The sequence below is a fragment of the Aspergillus nidulans genome, chromosome VI, assembly GCF_000011425.1.
Source record: "Aspergillus nidulans FGSC A4 chromosome VI".
Classification (NCBI taxonomy): Eukaryota; Fungi; Ascomycota; class Eurotiomycetes; order Eurotiales; family Aspergillaceae; genus Aspergillus; species Aspergillus nidulans.
In genome coordinates, this window is record NC_066262.1 from 2596596 (window position 1) to 2617716 (window position 21121).

The window sequence follows — 21121 nt, forward strand, 5'->3', positions numbered from 1 at the left end:
GGTCGACAAGTGAGCTTATAGTGAAGTCAGGCTGACGCAGATGTCTAGAAATGTACACAATACAGAACTCTGCAGTTAACTTACTATTTCATCATGGTAAATCCTCAATGGAATAGCCCCGACTGCCCGGATCACCGGATAAACAGCAACAGCAGCAATCAACGCTGGCCATAATAACCCGATCATATAATCAAAGATTCAGTTCCCCAGACTCACTATGCCAGAAAGAAAGGCATTCTTCACAATTTTTCCGCCTTGGCGCTGATCCCCCGCATCTCATGCAGCTGCTCGCCAGTGCAGCCCTACACACCTCGGGCCTTCTCCCACCGAGTGTTCCTAGTCGATCACCTCATTCTGCAGAACATTGACAATATGGTTGCAGGATCAATGAATTCACCCGAGTCATTGTGTCAATTTGCGGGGAGTTCCGTTCAGCCGATGGGAGCTAAGAAATATATAAATTGCTACGATTGGGTCCTCCAGGAGTATCCCATTCCATTGTGCAAGAGCAATAGAATATCAGACCAGTCAATCAAGTTCATTTAATAACCCACTATGTTTTCGCCTCTAATCCTGCCAACGCTCCTCCTAGCTGGCGCCACAACGGCCATCCCAGCCCCAGCCAGACGCGCCCTGCCCCCGGCCTTCTTCCTGGCTGGTGACTCAACAACAGCCCCCAATGGAGGCTGGGGCGACGCCTTCGTCTCCTCTCTGACCGGTGGCTCAACAGGCCAGAACTTCGGCGATTCCGGCGCAACAACGTTCTCCTTCCGGAATGAGGGATTCTGGGCTGAGGTCCTGGAAGCCGTTGAGACCGCAAGCGGGTCGTACACGCCCTATGTGACAATCCAATTCGGGCACAACGACCAGAAGACGGAGAGTGGACTCGCTGCATTCAAGGATAATCTTGTCCAGTTCGATGCAGATGTACGCGGTGCCGGTGGGATCCCGATCTTCTTGACGTCCCTGACAAGACGCAATTTCGGAGACGATGGGCTCGTCAAGGATGATTTGGAGAACGTGCGGAATTTAACGATCGAGGCCGCGACGGAGACGGGGACGCTCTGGGCCAATTTGAATGTCGCTTCTAGGGAGTATGTCAATGAGATTGGGGAGGAGGATTCGCATACGTATAACCTGAGCGAGGGCGACAACACCCATCTCAACGAGGAGGGAGGCGTGGTCTTTGCGGGCGTTGTGGGAATCTTGCTGAAGGAGCTTGATGCAGACTTTGACCAATACATCTCTATCGATGAGGCGCTCGTGCAGGCGGTTGAGGAAGGGGTGTATTATTGGCCTGAGCTGTAGATGAGGACTTGAAGGGGGGTGAAGGAAAGGGAAGGGAAAGTTTGTTGGATACAGTGCAATGCATCAGATTAATTCTGTGCTATGTACACGCAGAAGGGATTGCCAAAGAGGTCATAACACAGTCTAGTAAACATACAATCATCGATTCCATCCATGACCGCCCATTATAAATTCAATAACAAGAACAACGCCTGCTAGACAGGTCTAATACGGAGATCCAATATCACTCAGCCCTAGCACTTTACAGTCCAGCAGCGCTAACAAGGAACTGGGCCGCAGTCTGGGCGTCATTGCCGTAAGAAAGGTGAGCCATGACATTAGCGCCGTTCAGGCAAACAGGGTCGCCGCTTGCGCAGAAAGTCTTGAACTGGTCGATGTTGTCGGGCTTCTGGCTCTTGAAGGGGTCGCCGAAGGTCACAGCGCCAACGACCTGGCCGGAAGAGAGCTTGGAGGCGGCGTTGTGAACGACCATAGCACCTTGAGAGTATCCGCCTAGGACAATCTTAGTGTCAGGGCACTGCTTGAGGGCTGTTTCGACGAGGCTGGCCATCTTAGGCCCGCCGGAGCCTCCAAGTGCGGCATTTCCCTGAATCCGTCAGTTCGGTACGCTAAACTTGGAAGGGGGGTTAGACATACAGCAGCATCGGCAGGGTAGTCGACGCCCTGAATAGCGGCCTTATTGCCTGTCAGAGATTTGAGAGCCTCGCCGACCTTGGGCCCAACGACGGTACCCATGTTACCGATCTCAGTGGTGCCGCGGGCGAAGATGAAAGTGAGTTCTTTGCATCCGGAGTTGTCGGTGACGTCGTTGGATGTGGATGAACCGCCTGAAGGTGAGCAAAGGTTAGCTGGGCCCACAAGAACATGTACTGCGAGACTTGCCTAGGGCGCGGGGTAACTTGCCTAGGAGGCTGCCGAAAGAACCAAGGCCGCTGCTCGACGAAGACGAGGAAGAGGAGCTGTCGGAGTCACTTGACGAGCCGAATAGGCTACCCCAGTTGAATCCACCAAGTGCAGAGCCAGATCCAGTAGTGCTTCCAGTGGCAGTAGCAGAGGGGGTAGCAGAGGCAGAGGCATCGCCGGAACCGAACAGGCTGCCGAGGCTGGAAAGATCAAAGCCACCGAGGCCGGTGGGGATGAGTTCAGATTTGGAGCCACCGTTAGCAAAAGGGCTTACATCGGTGGGAACAGCCTCTTGCTCTTCACAGCCACAGTCCTCTCCTGCGACAGGGCTTGCACCAGTGGGAGTGGGTATCCCGGCGGTTGAGAAGGAGGTAGAGAAAGAAGTCGACCAGATGGGGGTGGCAGACGGAAACAAGCCATCGAAAGAGCCGGAGCCGCCGAGAGAGCCAGAGCCAGAAGCAGAGCCAGAAGCAGAGCCAGAAGCAGAGCCAGAAGCAGAGCCAGAAGCAGAGCCAGAAGCAGAGCCAGAAGCAGAGCCAGAAGCAGAGCCAGAAGTAAAGCCTTCAGCGGAACCGGAGCCGCCAAGACCAGCGGAACCTTCAGCGGAACCAGAAGCAGAGCCACCAGCGGAGCCGGAAGCAGAGCCACTAAGACCAGCAGAGCCGCCAGCAGATCCTCCGATGCCAGCAGAGCCAGAGCCAGAGCCACCGAGACCAGCAGAGCCGCCAGCGGAGCCACCAAGACCAGCAGCACCGGAAGCAGACGCGCCAGCTTCCCCGGTAGCGGATCCTGAGCCACCAATGCCAGCAGAGCCACCTAGACCAGCGGAACCGCCTAAGCCAGCGTGGCCCCCAAGTCCAGCAGAGGCTGAGGCAGATCCAGAACCTCCAACACCAGCAGAGCCGCCGAGCCCGGCAGAGCCCGAGCCACCAATGCCAGCTGAACCGCCGATACCTGCAGAGCCACCGAGACCGGCGTGGCCTCCAAGACCTGCACTGCCCGAAGCAGAGGCGTCAGCTTCGCCAGTGGCTGATCCAGAGCCACCAATGCCAGCGGAGCCTCCAAGACCGGCATGACCTCCGAGACCAGCAGCGCCGGACGCAGATGCACCAGCCTCCCCGGTAGCGGAACCTGAACCACCAATTCCTGCAGAGCCACCTAGACCAGCGTGGCCCCCGAGACCGGCCGATCCGCCCAGGCCAGCTGAGCCCTCCGCATCACCAGATCCCTCGGCGTCCGCAGACCCAGAAGCAGAAGCGTCAGCAGAACCTGAGGCGGAACCCGACGCGCCAGCAGAGCCGCCGAGACCAGCAGAGCCTCCGAGACCAGCGGAGCCACCAATCCCAGCGGAACCACTTAAGCCGGCTGAGCCGCTGAGACCGGCCGAGCCTTCAGCGCTAGCGGATCCGTCTCCCCAGCCGGGGCCCCAGAAAGTAGGGGTGGGTGCGCTGAGTACACCCGCAACGAGAGTAAGAGCAACCGCGACCTTCATTGTAGCAGACGATTGCAAGCAAGAGTGAGAGTGAGAGGAGACAACAAGTGGATGATCAAGCGCAGCTCGATCTGAACGAAGGACGACTTAGAAGAAAAGAGAGAAGGAAAGACAAATGGGTGGGATGGAGTGGAATGAAATGGCCACAAGGCGATACGGGTGTCTGAAGAGACTAGCTTGCTGAGGAGGGCTTGGAAGAGAAGCCATGGCTGCTTATATAGACGAGGTCAAGAGGTATAGATGGGAGTGCCGGAATATTGGGGCAAAGCTGCATCGTAGCGTGTTTCGCCGGTGGAGCAGGGCAACGAGCACGAGGACAGGTCTATGAGCTATCCAGAGCACGAATAGTTGATCGGACTCCGGCAAGAGGTTGTCGTGATTGAAATCTCAGGGTGAGGCAGTCGTGCGACAGCTAGCCCTGACTCGATACCAGATCGGTGCTGCACCGTGGCCCGTGCTGGTTTGAGACCCGAGACGATCGCGAACTGTTCAAGATCGAAAGATTAATTGGATTGAAACTCGGCCAGAGTCTGGAGGGTGAGACAGATTCCAATGCCGAAAAGAACCGTGACGCTGTCTCATATTGAATGGGATTGCACTACGGGATCAACGGTTTTCGATCAATTGCAAACGCCGGTGCCGAGGACGAGGATCACAAGGGCAAGCATGCTGGATTAGTTAGAAACAGCGCCATTCATGGCTTGAGAAGGGTTCGAGAACTCGAGCCGGCTAGTGCCCTCAAGGGGTGACTCTTCCCCCGGCCTTCCGGGTACGCCGGGTAGAAAGGGTCCATTTGGACTCGTACTATACTAGTAGACCCGGCCCTAAGCCCCTGAGAGGAAACGTGCGTGAAGGTGAAACGACCCACCCGGCCCAAAAATTCGCTGATCTCGGATGATAGATCGAAACGAGAACATCATCCAAATGCCGTGATGCCGCGGCTGCTGCGATTTAATAGTTCAAACTAAGTTGGCTGCAAGAGTGATGGCTGCGGTGCAGTGAGCGGCCGTGACTCTTCCGACAAGCAAGGCCCTAATCCCAAGCAGAGTCAAGGAGCCGCGGCTGGCTGCACTTCAGGGGCCTGGAAGGGGTGAGGACTTCGAGTCATGATCGGGCAGGCAGCCAAGAAAATCATATTCCCTAGGTCTATCACGGACTCAACGAGTCACAGGTCTTGTGGTGCTATTTTTGACAGCCATCAGGGTTCTGGACAAGCGTCTATGGAGAAACTTCGTATCAGATCTTTCCTTCTCGGTCGTCGACCTCGGCAGCGGTCCTGAGCCAAGTACAGAGTTCGCTGGAGTGACTGGAGGCATTTCTGGGCCGGGGGTGGGTGAGGCCATGGATAGTGTGGGTAGTCAAAAGATAGAGCCCACATCCAGCATCTGCACTGCTACTGACGAGGGTAACGGATTTCGGTATTCTTTGGCAGGATCAGCCTCGGAGAAGCTCTTTGCCGTAGTTGTTTCAGTGATTGCCGAACTGGCTGGTTGCTTCGTAGCAAGCAGTCGCAACCAGTCTCGTCTGAGCCTGACTTGATTCTTCACGATATCTCTCGCCCGTGGAACGTTTGGAATCGACCAGTGCACCAACTTACGGCTATTCCTCGGATGAGTGAAGTGAAAACAATTTAACCATAAATCAGCCCTACAACGGCCGTCTACTGCATGTACACTATACCCACCCAATCGCAGAGCTTGAGGCGGCAGCAGCGGCAACAAAGCGTGTCTCTAGGGTTACAGGGTGAGAATAATGGTGAAAGAAAGCGCCTATTCGCCGTGACGAGCTGTTATGGCAGGGATTGACCAGTCGCCATATTAATAGAGGCTAGCACCGCCACTTAGAACACTGTAATATAGGGTACGGTCTCAGCTGAAGCGGCCATGACATCCGTCCACTCGCCCTGCGTAGTCTACCTAGACATCCCTGTGAAGCGTGCACGGCTCTGAAGACAGCAGCAGAGATGCGGCCGACCCAGAAAGAACCACGGCTCCCAAGCCCGCTGGGTCGACCGCATGTGCTCTTTGATGGCTCCTTCATCAACGAGTTCCTGCAGCCGGGCCCAGAACTTGACGCGTCAGTGCTAATGCGCGCGACCTACGTCGGTGGACATGAGCTAGCAGAGCGAGGAAAGGATCATCCCCAGGTGGGTGAGCTTTTTGATTTTTATCTTTTATTTTATTTTTTTTTTTTTTTTTGGGCGGACTCTTGCCGGGAGCTTGGATGGGCTATTGAGAAACTGACGAGCCGGCACATGCTCCTCCATTACACCTGCATTCCACGCAGTTCGAATCATTCATCGTCGAGAGATAGGCTGTCGGCACTAGCACCACGTATGAGGTGCTTGACACCGTCCACACTATGTCTGCAAACTATCTGCAAGTTGCGGTCCGACCAGCCCTCTCCCCGGCCGTGCCCAGCCGGACGGCAGATGTGGTAACGGAGATCCCACCGTGGACGCCACATAAATTCAAGCCGTAAAGATCCTGCCTGTCTCTGGTTCGGTGCCTGAGACAGCGCTAACTTCACTAGAGTCGCTCCCGACCATCCGTTCTGGTGACAGACGAGGGCCGTGAGTACGAAGCCTCGCTGCCGAATGGGCGACACTCCGATAGCACCATCCTCGTCAGGGGCTATCCAAGAACAGCAGACGTCTCGAAAACCGGCCGGCTCACCTCGACTTCTCGTCAGACATGGATGCGGCCTTCTTTCTGGCCATCTTGGCTTCTGTCGATGCCGTTGCATCTCGACGGCTCGCCATGACCCCTGCCACGGCGGCCAACATGATGTCGCTCCAGACGGCCAGTGCATCTGTTCTCATTCTATGCCCAACAAGCTGGTGGCTTGGTCCGTTGAGGTGGATGGTCCCGTGGTCGGCACAGAAGATGATGGAGCGGGCCCGCACGCTTCTCGAGAGCAGCAACGTTGTGGATGTGGTGGAGCAGATCATCGACGGAGAGGTTGTCAAACGGCAGTAGGATTCAGTCTGAGCTCCTATACCTGGTAGACAAGACGGTGCACAATGAGGTTCCAGTCTGGCCCAGGCTGGCGTCAGCCTCGTGTGGGTGACGCAGGCCGGCAGTGGAGGCCAGAGTCTTCCAGAGTCTTCCAGTCTCAAAATGTTTTCTCATAAAGATCAGGATTTAGATAAGCAATACTCGATGCTCGTGCAGCACCACTCTCGTTTCACTTGCATGATCAGAGTTATGTATACACAACCATTGGTCCCGCATGGTCATGACCGGAATCGTATAGAGAACACTCCCTTGAGCGAAAATCGCAGGTGGGTGCAAACCACTGCCATCCAACAGTAGCGGTACAAGACGAGAATTCTCGTGACTGTTCTTCAGTAATGTCCACGATTTCGTTGTCAGAGTCATATATGGTGAAACGGCTCCTTGACGCCAATGACGGCACCACACCAAGCCTCGGACAGGTGCGTCCTCAAACAACCAGTCAGCCGTTTCGTACTCAGATACAACGGAGAGCCGACAAGCGCAGAGATTACAGTCACACTCTGGGAAGGGGCCTCCGAGTCAAAGTCAACTGTCAGGCTGAGCCCTTTCCGAGATCGGCGCCAACCGACTCCCGCTCAATCCACCACTGTTATCACAAGGTCTGCTGGTCCACGCTAACCAGAAAGGTATGAGATCAGATATTGCTGTAGTTGAGGTGGTTTGGGGCGGCTATAGGGCAATGACCTGGCCGGCGCGATGCGCTCAGGGCGCATAGCACGGTGGAAGCGGACGATGGAAGCGGATGATAAGACGGCTAGCAATCGCAGCGAAGACGGAGAAAGGCTAATGGATGCAGTATCTATTGCTATGGTGAGGAACTCTAGAACTAAAAGAAGTCAGTATGAGCGTTGGGCTATTTCCAAAAGGTTAAGCATATATCCAGGACGATGCTATGAGATAGCAGAGATCGGCACTTCGCAGTGGACTTGACCTCAATCGTCTACCAGTCAGTACGGACGTTGCTTCTATTTAGACCAGAAGCTAGACTCATTCAAGAACCAGGCCTGGTCGTTCTCACGTCTGAATCTGCATCCTGACTTTGCTTGGATATATTCACGCCATCCCCTCAGCGCAAGACCTGCGGTAGTCACTCGGGCAAATGGCTTGATTCGCGGTAAAACACTATTCCCTCTCCATGCGTAAGCCTGACGAGACTAGATGGTCTTGTTATCTTTGCATTCTTCTAAGCGCATTCAGCAATCTATGCTGATTCCACCCAGGTTCCCCGCTTCTAATGAGAACAGCACTTATAGAAGCAGAGACCAATCTCTTGCTCAAAGCATCTCTTCCTTTACTTTCACTGTGACTACCGCTTGCCAGGCTATTCCTGATATCTTGGTCCTCACTCACCTACTATGAATCTCATCGCACTATGCCAAGTCCGCGCCATCCAACACCGGACTTGTTATGTCCGGATGGAATGCCGTCTAGCCAGTACCAAATACCAACACAGTCTGATTGCGAGTCATTGTCGAGGTATCCTATGCAGCATCTAATCCCATAACAACTTAGTCTCTCACTCTTCTCGCCGGCTAATCTTTGCTTGAAGGTGAGATGGCTCTTTTGCCCTCTGAGCCGGCCTAGGCAAGTTCAGTTCAATGAAGATTGCGTTCAAAATGTTCAGGAAATGCAACATCTTCCAGTCGTCAGGTCTCACCTTGGTAAACATGTGGAGCCAGTGAATAGATCTCCTAAACTGGGGATGTGCACCCCGGATCAGGTCCCCACGGGGATGATTAGCCCGGCTCCCAGCTAGCCCTGTCTCCAACAGCGCAGTAACCGATATATCCGGGGAAATGGATGTTCGGGCTCATATATATCCAAGATTTGATTGGCTTCCCCACGGGGAATGACAAGAGAACGATATGATGGCTTGGAATTCTTAACTGGGGTGCCAATTTTCGCTAGGACTCCGTCTATAAAAAGCCCTGCTCGCCTCCCTCCAAGCTATATCCGGATGCCGCTTCGCCTCCAGCTTTTGTTTTCTCTCTATTATATTCTCCTGCCGCCCGTCCAAACTCGATCATGTCTGAAAGGGAGGTTACCCATCTAGACGAACCCAAACTCCACGAGAAACATACCGAATCGTTCGTCGAGCACGCTCAGTCTGTCATCGATGAAGAGAAGGCTTCGCGAGTTCGAGGGGATTACTCCGGAGCCGTTACGAAGACGGACCCGAGAGAGATCAAGCTGGTGCGGAAGCTTGATATGAGAGTCATGCCCATTGTCTGGGCCATGTACTTCCTCAACTACGTGGGTGTTTTCTTACCCATCCAGCTGACCGCACCTGAGACTGGCTAACCCTAACGCCTGGCCAGGTTGACCGCAATGCCATCGCAAGTGCACGCCTTAACGGGCTGGAGGAGGATCTTGGACTCCAGGGCACGCAGTACAATACCTGTATCTCGATTCTCTTTGTCGGGTAAGTCGTCGTGTGATATGGGTTGCCACTGGCTGATGGTTTTCGTAAGATACCTGCTCATGCAGATCCCATCGAATATGCTCATGTCCTCGGGAAAAGTGCGTGCCTCCGTCTACATGAGCATTTGCATGGCCAGCTGGGCTATCGTATCCGCCTGCACTGCACTCACAAAGAATTACACTGGCCTGGTGGTGGTGCGGTTTTTCCTCGGGATTACCGAAGCCCCCTTCTACCCGGGCGCGCTCTTCCTCCTCTCCCTCTTCTACACCCGCAAGGAGATTGCGCTCCGCATATCCATTCTGTACTCGGGGAACATTGTTGCGACAGCAATGTCCGGCCTGATTGCCCTAGCGACCTTTGAGACTCTCGACGGCTCACACGGGCTGAAAGGATGGCAGTGGCTCTTCATCATCGAGGGGGCTGTCACGTTTGGTGTGGCGATGTTGGGCCTGTTGATGCTTCCAGACCATCCGCTTACAACTGGCTGGCTGACGCCTGAGGAGCGCGAACTGGCTCATGGCCGTATCCTTGCTGATACCGTAGGCAGCGAGAGCTCCAAGGGGGTGCTGGCTGGGCTGAAGGAGGCCTGCCGTGACCCGCGGCTATACCTTCTAGCTTTCATGCAGAATATGCATCTCAGCGCCTGCAGCTTCAACAACTTCTTCCCTACCGTCATTGGGAGTCTCGGGTTCAACTCGACTATCACCCTGGCGCTGACGTGTCCGCCGTACCTTGTTTCTGGCGCCTTTGGTGTCGTTGTGGGCATCACGTCCGGAAAATGGAATGAGCGCACCTGGCATATTACGGTGACTATGGGCATTGCCGTCATCGCATTTATTGTTTCATGTGCCACCATGAACACCGCAGCCAGATACCTTTGCTGCTTTCTGTTCACCAGCGGCGCGTACGCAGTCAACTCGGTTATTCTCGGCTGGGTGTCTGCGACACTCGGCCAGACGGCCGAGAAGAAGGCGGCTTCTCTGTCCTTTGTCAATGTCATCGCGAACGCATCGTATATATACACTGCATACCTCTACCCTGACTCCGACGGACCTCGGTATCTCATCGCCATGTCGAGTAACGCGGCATTTGGCGCTGCCACGGTTATGAGTGCCTGGGCCTTGAGGTGGTGGCTGCAGGCTACGAACAGGAAGATTCAGCGTGGGATGCTCGCTGGTGGTGAACAGGGGGTGTTTTATGCCTACTGACCTGATGCTATATTACCACAATCTTTCAGCACTCTTTACTTCAGCAGACTGACATCCGGCTTCAATTGTTTGTCATTCATGCACCACGCATCTACCGGTCAAGACATTCGCTATCACAATGACATGCTAATCCCGTGCTAATATACTATAGTTCTATGATCTGCTAGCCATTAACTAGGAAGATTTATGTGTACTATACTTCGCTAGAAGGATGCATGGACTGCACCGTAGCTATCAAACTCCGTCCCCAATCCGCATCTTACGCCTACTTTACAAGCACTGTTTTGGACGTCGCGGCTCTATGTCTTCTAGCCTTTTGTCGCCTTTCCCAGTTGCATCTCCCATTTCGCGAAGAATATGTCCCTCCAAATGGGTATATCAGGCATGACGCGTCCCAGCCCCATTTCTACCATCTCTGTGGCAGCTACAGCAGTTTATTATATGATCATCATGAAGCTTGTTGTTGTTTTCCTAATCCTAGCTCGGTTGAGCGATAAGATAGGTAGCAAGCTACGGTAAGCTATATACACCACATGTGCAGTTCTACTGTTGTGGCGGAACGACGCCACAATCTCCACGCACGCAATGTCGGCCTGTTCGCCAATGTCCACCATTTTATTTTTTTTTTATCTTAGATTGTTGTAAATAAATAAATAAATATATATATATATATATGTGTGCATTCTCACTTTATCATTGTTACGTCTGTTAATATTTGATTTCAATATTCTTTATTTTCTTTATTTATCCCTTTTTAGAGAATGTGCTTAGCTATTCTTAGACACCAAGTATGATCCCAAGATTGAAAGGCTCATACTAGATATATTTAGCGCTTCCAGCAGTTTTTGCAGTGTAGAATACTAGGGCGAGGCCCACATAGCTAGCTTTCACCTATCTACACGAGAGTCAGTGCTAACAGAGTCTGACCCAAAGCAAGGCCACAATACTCCAACATTTGGTTCGCCATGTTACATTAAGGTAATTACGGGCATTTGTACCACTATAAGGGTTAGTTGGATAATATGCCCTTGCGTGAGTCAGTTTGTGGTAACACGCCCAGGTTAGATGCCAGCTAATGACTCTTAAGTAGGAAAGATGAGATTTACACTGCAAGAGGCTACTTCTGGGAAGCCCAAGGACACTCCATGCCCTCTACTGAAGGTTAAAGAATCAAATGTACCTATAGCCCGATATATATACCTCCTTAAAGCCAATATCAGTCGACTCAGCCGAGGAACGCGGCATCTGCCATCGTCTGAAACCTTGGCTGGAGAGCAGAGTAAAACCTAAAACAGGCAGACATATCAAACGCCGAAGGCCTATTGATGGATAATAGGCTGCTATTTGCGAGCAATCCCAGGTCGGCCCATCAAAGCCTGGCCATTCCAGTAATCCCATCCCAACCTTGGGGATCTCTGGACTCCCTGATACTCTGCCGCACAGGAGTCCAGTAAATGTAAGAGGGTGATATGTCTCTTTCAATATAGCAGATACAACCAGTGACTGCTTGGGCATCTTCAGAGTGTACTTGCCTAAGCAGTAGCTGCCTGCCCCCACTGTTTACAGTTTGATACCCTAATCAAGTATACAACAGGCATTACGTTGCCTGCAAATTAACAAGAGACAACAATATAAACACCGTACTCCAAACCCCGGTTGGCAATATTATTATTCAAAGCGTATTCAGACCTTTTCAGAGCTTCTCAGACCGCCTTGGGGATTTCTAACAGCGGACAAGTGCTGCCTACAGTTTTCGAATCTTGTCACGTCTTGACAAGATCGCCACATTCAGGTCAACTCGATCGTAGATGGGATGGGTAGGGCGATTCCTTGACCAAGACCGCAGGTCTTTCCAGGCAACAGTCCCAACGCTCTTGTTTTGTCGACCGATTCACTGACGATATCTTCACAGGACCCGCCGAGGTGCTGGCGTACCCCTCATGTGCATCCCGAGGATCACTAATCACAGACCAGCCGGCAGCAGCTACCTATACAAAGACGACATTTGGCGGCGATGAAGTATGAGAGGGAGATTTTGTTGATGCCGATCCAATAATGTCAACCAAACAGACCCTCCAAATCAGGCCACTAACTCACAAAAGACGGAATGATGGCTTTCCGGCCTGATCTGGGATGGCGGCTACAAGGCAGCGCGCTTGTTGGGGTGAAGACTGCGCGACGTTGGAACAATCTGGAAACGAGAGCGATGACTGAAGCCGTACCGTGGCGACTGGCGACTGCCATATACGAAACGGGCGAGCTCTGCGAGCCTCTAGCACCAGTAAGAGTGGGCTAATTCGCCCCTAACCGTTTCGGTGGCTACAAGGGCCGTCCAGTTGCTGGGGGCGAGGATCTGCAAAGACCGCGGGGGAAATTCGCGACCCAACGACCCAGCGACCCACGAACGCATGAACGCTTGAACGCATGAAAATCACATGCGGCCAATTTGAGCCGAAATGGGGCTCTGTGGGAATCGATTAGATATAAGAATCCCATGCGTCCAGGTATGGGACAACTGGTTATCGTCCGGTCAGCCACTGCACGAACTGCTTGCTATTCATCATGAGTGTACCGCGCAACCCCAAGGACTCGATGAAGTCCACCTGGCGAAAGACGGACCGTAGCCAGTGGAACATCCATCACTGGCTCCTCGAGATCCTCAACATCCACTCTGTCTCCCTCGACAAGGACATCCCAGTCCATCCCAAAACCGATAGGGTGCCCTACCTTCCAGAATCGCAGCAGCACCGCTGGGTAATCACGCACTCCCTGCTGCCGCTTCTGATCCATCATGTCTATACCTCCTACACCGGCCAGAATTTCACGCCGCTGGGCGCAGTCCTGTTCTACAGTGTGGCCTTCAAGCTGATCGCCATCCACGAGCTCCATGTGCTGCGTCGCGTCGGCCATTACACCGGCTTCCTAGACGGCGACTCCCATGAGCGAGACGGAGTGCCAGACGTGAGCGTCGCCAAGGTCGTGCGCTCTCTGCTGTCGACATCCACTTTCCGCCCCATCTTCACCGTCTTCCTGGCATACCGGACCAGCCAGCCCCCGTCGTCGATCAACTGGTACTGGCTACCGGTAGAGGCTGGACTGTACGGCATCATCCTCGACTTCTGGTTCTACTGGTACCACCGCCTGATGCACGAAGTTGGCGCGCTCTGGAAATACCACCGAACGCACCACCTCACCAAACACCCCAACCCACTCCTGACTCTCTACGCGGACCTCGAGCAGGAAATCTTCGACATCGCCGGCATCCCACTGATGACATACTTTACGATGAAGTTCATGGGCATGCCCATGGGCTTCTACGAGTGGTGGATTTGCCACATGTATGTTGTGTGGGCAGAGCTCGCCGGCCACAGCGGAATCCGCGCTGTGGCCATTCCTCCAAACACGCTCAGCTGGGCACTGCGTCTGCTGAATGCTGAACTAATCATCGAGGATCATGACCTGCACCACCGGTACGGATGGAAGACGAGTGGGAACTACGGGAAGCAGACGCGGCTGTGGGATCGATTGTTTGGGACGTGTCGGGACCGCATTGAGTGCCAGGAGGTGAACATCGACTATGAGAATACCTTGTCGCTGCCTTGGTTCTAGGTGGCAGAATCTTGTAGTCATGATTTACGTACATGTATATACCCAAAACTCCTTTTTTGTGAATATCATTCTGTTCCAGTGCCGAATTCTGTCATTCTTGCGAGACCTCGGGTCTCCGTCCATTTTAGGAATGTGTTGCGAGCACCAAGCCAGTGGGCACTCCTCATGATGACATAAGCTGAACCGCGTCTCTTGGATACAACAAACTAGCCAAACATAGTAAATATGACAAACACGACAAATAGGACAAACATGACAACAACGACAAACACTGTCTGCCTCGTACAGAGCGACACAAGGCTCGTCCCATCAACAGCTCTTCTACTTTTGCAGATAACTTCCCATAATAGTTCTATGAACCCTGAATGATGCCCTCTGGTGACGTACCAACTATTGTGCTTGTTAATTCTGGCTATCCCTTTCCCCTGGGACGACCTTCAGCCATCAACAGCCGTCGGGCTCCGAACTCAAGGTCTCGGTCTGCGAGACAACTACCTGCATGGGCAGTGACTGGCGCACCTATCCCTGTCGCCGATTGGCATGACACGTTTGATTGGTGCTGAGTGATGGGTACGATTTGATTCTCAGCGTAACGTCGAAAAGTCGCCGGTGGGACGGGCTATAAGATTGAGGTGCGCCATCTGCTTCCAATACTCCATAATATCATCGGTAGTGCTAAGAATGGACTGGCAGCAGAAGGCTCAGCGCAAGCGAGATGAGCTTGCAGGAAAAATTCCTTCGGGATGGCGAATATCGTCAGACCTGTTAAAGAAGGCCGATGAGCTGGACAATATTCTTGATATTCCTCGACAGAGCGGCATCCTGACCGAGCGCGAGATCGACATCACGGAAAGCTCAGATGCTACCGCTCTGATCTCGCGTCTGAAGGATGGTGAAATCAGTGCTTACGAGGTCGCAGTCGCTTTCTGCAAGCGAGCTGCCATAGCCCAGCAGCTTACTTGTTGTCTGACGGAAATCTTCTTCGATAGGGCTATTGAGCGCGCAAAGGAGCTAGATCGTCAATACGCCGTAACTGGAGAGCTCGTGGGACCTTTGCACGGTATCCCGATCAGTCTGAAGGACTCCTACAATGTTACTGGTGTTCAGTCTACCCTTGGCTACGTTTCGTTCCTGGATCGACCTGCCCTGACGTTCAACAGCCCGATGGTGAATATACTCTTGGACGCGGGCGCCGTAATCTACGTGAAAACCCACCTGCCCCAGACGATGATGACGGCCGATTCTCACACAAATGTGTTTGGCCGAACCCGCAATCCATATGGTCGAAACCTGACGGCTGGCGGTAGTTGCGGCGGCGAGGGCGCTCTGATCGCGATGCGTGGCTCTATTCTAGGAGCTGGAACGGACGTCGGTGGTTCCCTACGGATCCCGTCGCTGTGCTGCGGTACATTCGGGTTCAAGCCGTCCGTAGGCAGGCTTCCATTTGCCGGCCAGACCCCGCCAGGACGGATCGGCATGGCAGGAGGAATAGCAGTTTCGACCGGGCCCCTTTGCACATCCACAAGAGACGCAGACCTTTTCTTCAGGACGGTGGTTTCATCACATCCGGAGAATCTGGATGACAACTCCCTTGGATTCCCTTACCTCGAACCGCTGAAGCTGGTGTCTTCGCTGACAATCGGGATCCTCCCAGAGGACCCTGCTCTCCCTCTACATCCATGCATGCAGCGGACCCTGATTACGGCGGCTCGTAAGCTTGCCGCAGCTGGCCATCGGATTGTGCACTTGCCAAAAGAAGAACTCCCATCACTCATGGATGCTTGTGACCTAGCCTTCCGCTTCTTCAACATGGATCCTGACCGCACCCCGTTGCGTATTGTGAAGGATGGCGGCGAGCCTTACATTCCGTCCCTCAGCATGATATATAACGTGGAGGGCACTGACCCCGAGCCGACCTTGCGCCAACTCTACGATTTGAACGTTGCCAAAGCCCAAATCACGGCGAAGATGCGGCAGGCCTGGCTGAAGAACAGAGTTGATGTTGTCTTAGCCCCTGCCTACCAGAGCTGTGCCCCTCTCCACGATACGTACGGCAAGAACATTTACACGGTGATTTGGAATATGGTCGACGTAAGAAACTCATTCTACTGATGGAAAGAATAAACTAAGCCAAATAGTATCCTGCCTGCCTCATCCCGTTTGGGCATGCTAATAAAGCCGCCGACGCCGAGTTTATTCGTGACGTGCAATATAGCCCTGATTGTATGTTTCTGCACCGCAGCCGCATTCAAAGATGCTGATAAGCCGCAGACAAACCAGACGAAATCGAGGGCGCACCATGCCACGTTCAGTTGATAGGCAGGCGGTTGAAGGACGAGGTCCTGCTCCAACATGCAAAGGTCATCGAGATGGTCTTGGCCGATGGAAAGTAGACTCGGAATTCCCGAGAAGAGATACCGTCAGGCAGAGACAGACCGGTGCGGGAAATTGCTTTGAAGGATTCAAATGCACTTGTTTACCACCTGCAAGATTACTCCTCATTTGTAAGGGTGTTGAAGTTTCCACCGTCGCGGAATGTCGGACCAAGACCTTGTCTTGGATCCAACAGCACATTTGCCTAGCCCCGGATGTTTGTCTACTGCGCCATGCAAGGAGCGGTCTGCCAGCACATATCCCAAGTTCTTAACCTGGTCTTGGGTCGTAGATACCCCGCAAAAGCCCAGACCAGGGGAGCACTACTTAACATATGCCGGTCCGAGACGATCTACAGCCAAGGCGGATAAAAGCAGAAAAGGCAGCTGGACCGTAAGGTAATATTCGTCTGTTCGTTAGTTTCTTGTTTGTCTTTTCCGCCCCCCTGCTCGCCCTATCCAACCACGACTTTGCCCGCACGCAGTCCTACCCTGCTGGGGACGGCGTCAGCCGTCTGCCTTTGCAGGCGCGGAGGACGCGGAGAATGCACAGTAAACCTACAGAGTACAGTCATGGCGCCACACACGCGATGGTATTTTTGTTTTACCGGTCTTGTGTGGTCTCGGCCAGCGCACATTCCTCCGGGCAGAGGTATTTAATGTCCGGAAATTGTCCCCTGTGATGGACCTGAGCTCTTTCGCGGTATCTAGCCAGGCCTTTATGTTGCTCTATCCACAATGCGCTCTCTGATAAGATCCGGCGCCCTAAATGCGTTCCTGGCAGCGTCGCTTGCGACGGGCCAGGTCCTAACATGGGACGAAGCTTATACCAAAGCAACATCTGACCTATCGCTACTAAGCCAAGAAGAAAAGGTCGGCATTGTAACTGGTGTGACCTGGCAAGGCGGCCCTTGTGTCGGAAACACCTACGAGCCAACATCCATCCCATACCCCTCTCTCTGTCTCCAGGACGGACCGCTGAGCGTGCGCTTCGCGAACCCTGTGACTGTCTTCCCTGCTGGAATCAATGCCGGCGCTACATGGGACCGCGAGCTCATCCGAGCAAGAGGCGTAGCCATGGGAGCGGAGTCTCGTGGCCTCGGCGTCCATGTCCAGCTTGGTCCTGTCGCTGGTGCGTTGGGAAAGATACCCTCCGCTGGACGCAATTGGGAGGGTTTCTCGAATGATCCGTATTTGGCAGGGATAGCCATGGCAGAGGCGATCCAGGGGATGCAAAGTAGTGGAGTACAAGCCTGTGCTAAGGTAAGTATATTCCTCTGCTGCGGGAGCGCGATATGTGATGTGCGATGCTGAGTGTCCGGTGTCCAGCACTACCTTCTTAACGAGCAAGAATACAACCGCGACACAATCAGCTCAAATGCTGATGACCGCACAATCCACGAGCTCTACCTATGGCCCTTTTATGACGCCGTCAAAGCAAACGTCGCATCGGTAATGTGCTCGTACAACAAGATAAACGGGACTTGGGCCTGTGAGCACGACGCGCTCCTCAATGGGCTGCTGAAAGGCGAGCTAGGGTTCAAGGGTCATGTCCTCTCCGACTGGAACGCGCAACACAGTACCGTCCAGAGCGCGAATACCGGCCTCGACATGACCATGCCCGGTTCTGACTTCTCCACCCCTCCGGGGTCGATCTACTGGGGTGACAATCTAGCAGCCGCGATTGCAGACGGGTCTGTCCCTCAAGAGAGACTCGACGATATGGTTACGCGAATCCTTGCTGCTTGGTACCTTGTCGGCCAAGACCAGGGCCATCCGCCCGTTGCATTTAGTAGCTGGGATGGTGGCGCGGCAAGTGTGAATGTCACAACGCCGGAGCACGGGGAACTCGCGCGGACTATCGCCCGGGATTCGATCGTGTTGCTGAAGAACACGAATGGCTCCTTACCGCTGGCGAAGCCGGCTAGTCTTGCGGTCATCGGATCAGATGCGATTGTCAACCCAGATGGAGCGAATGCCTGCGCAGATCGAGGATGTAATAAGGGGACTCTTGCGCAGGGGTGGGGAAGTGGGACAGCCGAGTTTCCTGTATGATCTATATTTCACTGGGTACTTTGATAATGCTAACTGCTATAGTACCTCGTCGCCCCGCTCGATGCAATCGAGGAGAAACTCGCCGGAGCCGGGACAGCTATTATCACCAGCACGACAGATGACGCGACTTCCGGCGCTGAAGCTGCCGCTGCTGCTGAGACGGCCATCGTCTTCATCACCTCCGATTCTGGAGAGGGGTTCGTGCTCTATCGTTTCCCTTCCTCCTTAAGCTTCTTCAGACTAATATTCTACAAGGTACATAACCGTCGAAGGCCACGAAGGTGACCGCAACAATCTTGATCCCTGGCACAATGGAAATTTGCTTGTGCAAGCTGTCGCCCGCACGAACACTCCTACCATTGTCGTCCTGCACAGCGTTGGCCCCGTGACACTGGAGACGATCCTCGCAGAGCCCAACGTCGTGGCAGTCGTCTGGGCCGGTCTGCCGGGCCAGGAAAGCGGACATGCCCTGACGGATGTCCTCTTCGGTGACTACGCGCCAAGTGGGAAGTTGCCGTTTACTATCGGGAAGTCGGAAGAGGATTATGGGGCTGACTGGACGACAAGTCAGGTTGATGACTTTGCGGAGGGGTTGTTCATTGATTACCGCCATTTCGATCAGTACGGAATCGAGCCGAGATATGAGTTTGGCTTTGGGCTATGTATGCTTTCCCCCTCAACCCACCTCGTGAACATCTGGCTGGCGAGTGTAGATCGAGTGAGCTAATATTTTTGTTTGTGCATAGCATACACGAGTTTCAACTATTCAACCCTCTCAACGTCTATATCAACAACACCCGGCCCAACAACAGGCGAGACGATCGTCGGCGGTCCGTCTGACCTCTTTGCTCCGATTGGAACAGTCAGTGCCTATGTAGCGAACACAGGTCATGTGGCCGGTGCGGAAGTCGTGCAGTTGTACATTGGATATCCCGACTCCGCTCCGTCAATACCACCAAAGCAGCTCCGTGGTTTTGACAAGCTGCACCTTGTGCCTGGTGAAAGCGGTATTGCGACATTTGAGCTTACACGCCGGGATATCAGCTACTGGGATGTTGGGCTGCAGAAGTGGGTAGTAGCGTCGGGGACGTTTGAGGTCTTTGTGGGCGCTTCGAGTCGGGATATCCGGTTGACGGGAAGCTTTACCGTCTAGACTTGCTGATGCCTTCTCGACCATTTTGAATTTACCTTGAATCAAATGGGGTATTTGGAGCTCGAGGGTTTGCACATAAAAAGATCAAGTAGCCAATATGGCTGATTCAGTAAGCTTCTAATGACAGGCAATAGTCACAGGGTACAATATCTATTCATTCCTGACTAGTGCAAATCCATTGTCAAGCATTTATAATGCGACCCCAGCACCTCTAGCGAAGACCATCTTCTCTCTTATAGAAATATAACAAGGCCATCCATACGGTACGGTAGTGAAGTACGCCGTATACTTCCAAGGCTGGCCAGGGTTCTGCTGACGGATATCGTAGTCACGAACCGATGACCTTCGAGAGTCCAATCGTCGCCAGGTGACGCCCAGGAGAGGAATATACCCGTGCTCAAACAATACAGCCGTTAGTTCATCCATGGGTAGATCCAAGATGACAAGCGCACCGGTATGAAGGACTTCTCGATCCGTTTCGCCCGCTCTCCTATCCAACGATCCGGATTGTACTCTGCAGCATTCTAGCCAAAGAGCTCTTTGCTGTAATGGACGACCTACAGGTTGACACTCAGCTTTGTCTTCTTCTAGTCAGTGAGCTGAACCAGCATCTGGAGCAGAAAGAGCCTACGCCTTCAGGAAAATGACGCTCGCCGATACTCAATCCACCCTTGAGTGCTACCGGCGCAAGGCCAAATGGAACTGGGCCAAATACGCGTATGGACTCTTTGATCTATAGGTGATAAGCTTTCGCCTTGAGAAAAGAGGGATGGCATACGCAGGCCTGAAGATACTCTATGTTCTGCGCATGCGCAAAGGAAGCACAGGGTCATTTCATCGTCTCTGGGCTCTCTGCGGCGATCTCTGCGCGCAGCTTTTCCAGATACTGTGGCTTGCAAATCATATGGTACACAAATGACGGCAGTCAGCACTAACAGTGTCAGCCCCAGCACCAACCGTCCCAGTAGCCACGGCTTGGAGGTGAGTGATCATCATTCGGTCTGAATGTTCCTTCAATGTCCGCTTCCAGTGCTCTACCATATCGTTGCGCACATGGGGATTTTGTCTCACGCCGGTGGAGAGCTCCATGGCGGTATCGAAGACGTGGTTATTGGGCAGCAGATTCAGTTTGGACGGAAGATTGCCAAGGGTGAGATTGTGCAATCACTGGAAACATCCTGCTGCCGTGATATAAGCATTCAGACTGCGCGAGTTAGCTATTGAGTCGCCTATATCTTTTACACCCATGATGAAGCCGAAGCGCTGGGAGAAAACGACTTCGCCGACAACGTCGAAGGTTAGATAGTTGAAGCAGTGGTCGAACTCGACGGACTGCTCTTTGTCAGAGAATTGTTGAACTTGTCTAGCATTAAACTGATCGTCTCGTTCATATATCCCTCAGACTTGATGACGTTTGACAGAGTATATGCAGAAGCAACATTCTTCGCTAGTTCTACTCGTCGTCTGGGATCAGTCGTGGACATCAGTGTTTGGAATCTATGACCAGGCAAGGCTAAGACCTTTTTACCACGATGCCTGTCTAGAACAGTTGGATATGAGCTGCAGAGAGGATGGCCAAAAG

At 53.2% G+C, this 21121-nt stretch overlaps 8 protein-coding genes across 8 annotated transcripts, besides 1 other annotated feature; 6 read left to right on the forward strand and 2 right to left on the reverse strand.

The window, feature by feature from the left end:
* Positions 1-21121: part of a sequence feature (contig 1.51 915..1114266(-1)) that runs on past both edges of the window.
* Positions 556-1308, forward strand: ANIA_02834 (rhamnogalacturonan acetylesterase; the record flags this gene model as incomplete). Its single annotated transcript, XM_655346.1, has 1 exon — positions 556-1308. The coding sequence occupies one exon, from the start codon at positions 556-558 to the stop codon at positions 1306-1308; it is 753 nt and encodes a 250-aa protein (XP_660438.1).
* ANIA_10346 (uncharacterized protein) lies at positions 1550-2385 on the reverse strand (the record flags this gene model as incomplete). The annotated part of the gene is made up of 3 exons (XM_050612622.1): positions 1550-1894; positions 1945-2135; positions 2250-2385. The coding sequence occupies 3 exons, from the start codon at positions 2383-2385 to the stop codon at positions 1550-1552; spliced, it is 672 nt and encodes a 223-aa protein (XP_050468524.1).
* ANIA_10372 (uncharacterized protein) lies at positions 2511-3703 on the reverse strand (the record flags this gene model as incomplete). The annotated part of the gene is made up of 2 exons (XM_050612623.1): positions 2511-2529; positions 2601-3703. The coding sequence occupies 2 exons, from the start codon at positions 3701-3703 to the stop codon at positions 2511-2513; spliced, it is 1122 nt and encodes a 373-aa protein (XP_050468525.1).
* Positions 5667-6681, forward strand: ANIA_02832 (uncharacterized protein; the record flags this gene model as incomplete). The annotated part of the gene is made up of 2 exons (XM_655344.1): positions 5667-5849; positions 6319-6681. 2 exons carry the CDS (start codon positions 5667-5669, stop codon positions 6679-6681), a joined length of 546 nt encoding a protein of 181 aa, XP_660436.1.
* ANIA_02831 (uncharacterized protein) lies at positions 8746-10350 on the forward strand (the record flags this gene model as incomplete). The annotated part of the gene is made up of 3 exons (XM_655343.1): positions 8746-8973; positions 9039-9142; positions 9192-10350. The coding sequence occupies 3 exons, from the start codon at positions 8746-8748 to the stop codon at positions 10348-10350; spliced, it is 1491 nt and encodes a 496-aa protein (XP_660435.1).
* Positions 12913-13959, forward strand: ANIA_02830 (sterol desaturase family protein; the record flags this gene model as incomplete). Its single annotated transcript, XM_655342.1, has 1 exon — positions 12913-13959. The coding sequence occupies one exon, from the start codon at positions 12913-12915 to the stop codon at positions 13957-13959; it is 1047 nt and encodes a 348-aa protein (XP_660434.1).
* Positions 14641-16454, forward strand: ANIA_02829 (putative amidase gmdC; the record flags this gene model as incomplete). Its single annotated transcript, XM_655341.2, has 3 exons — positions 14641-16050; positions 16098-16182; positions 16231-16454. 3 exons carry the CDS (start codon positions 14641-14643, stop codon positions 16350-16352), a joined length of 1617 nt encoding a protein of 538 aa, XP_660433.1. The 3' UTR covers positions 16353-16454.
* ANIA_02828 (protein bglL) lies at positions 17070-19733 on the forward strand (the record flags this gene model as incomplete). The annotated part of the gene is made up of 5 exons (XM_655340.2): positions 17070-17594; positions 17661-18380; positions 18429-18583; positions 18642-19048; positions 19133-19733. 5 exons carry the CDS (start codon positions 17070-17072, stop codon positions 19537-19539), a joined length of 2214 nt encoding a protein of 737 aa, XP_660432.1. The 3' UTR covers positions 19540-19733.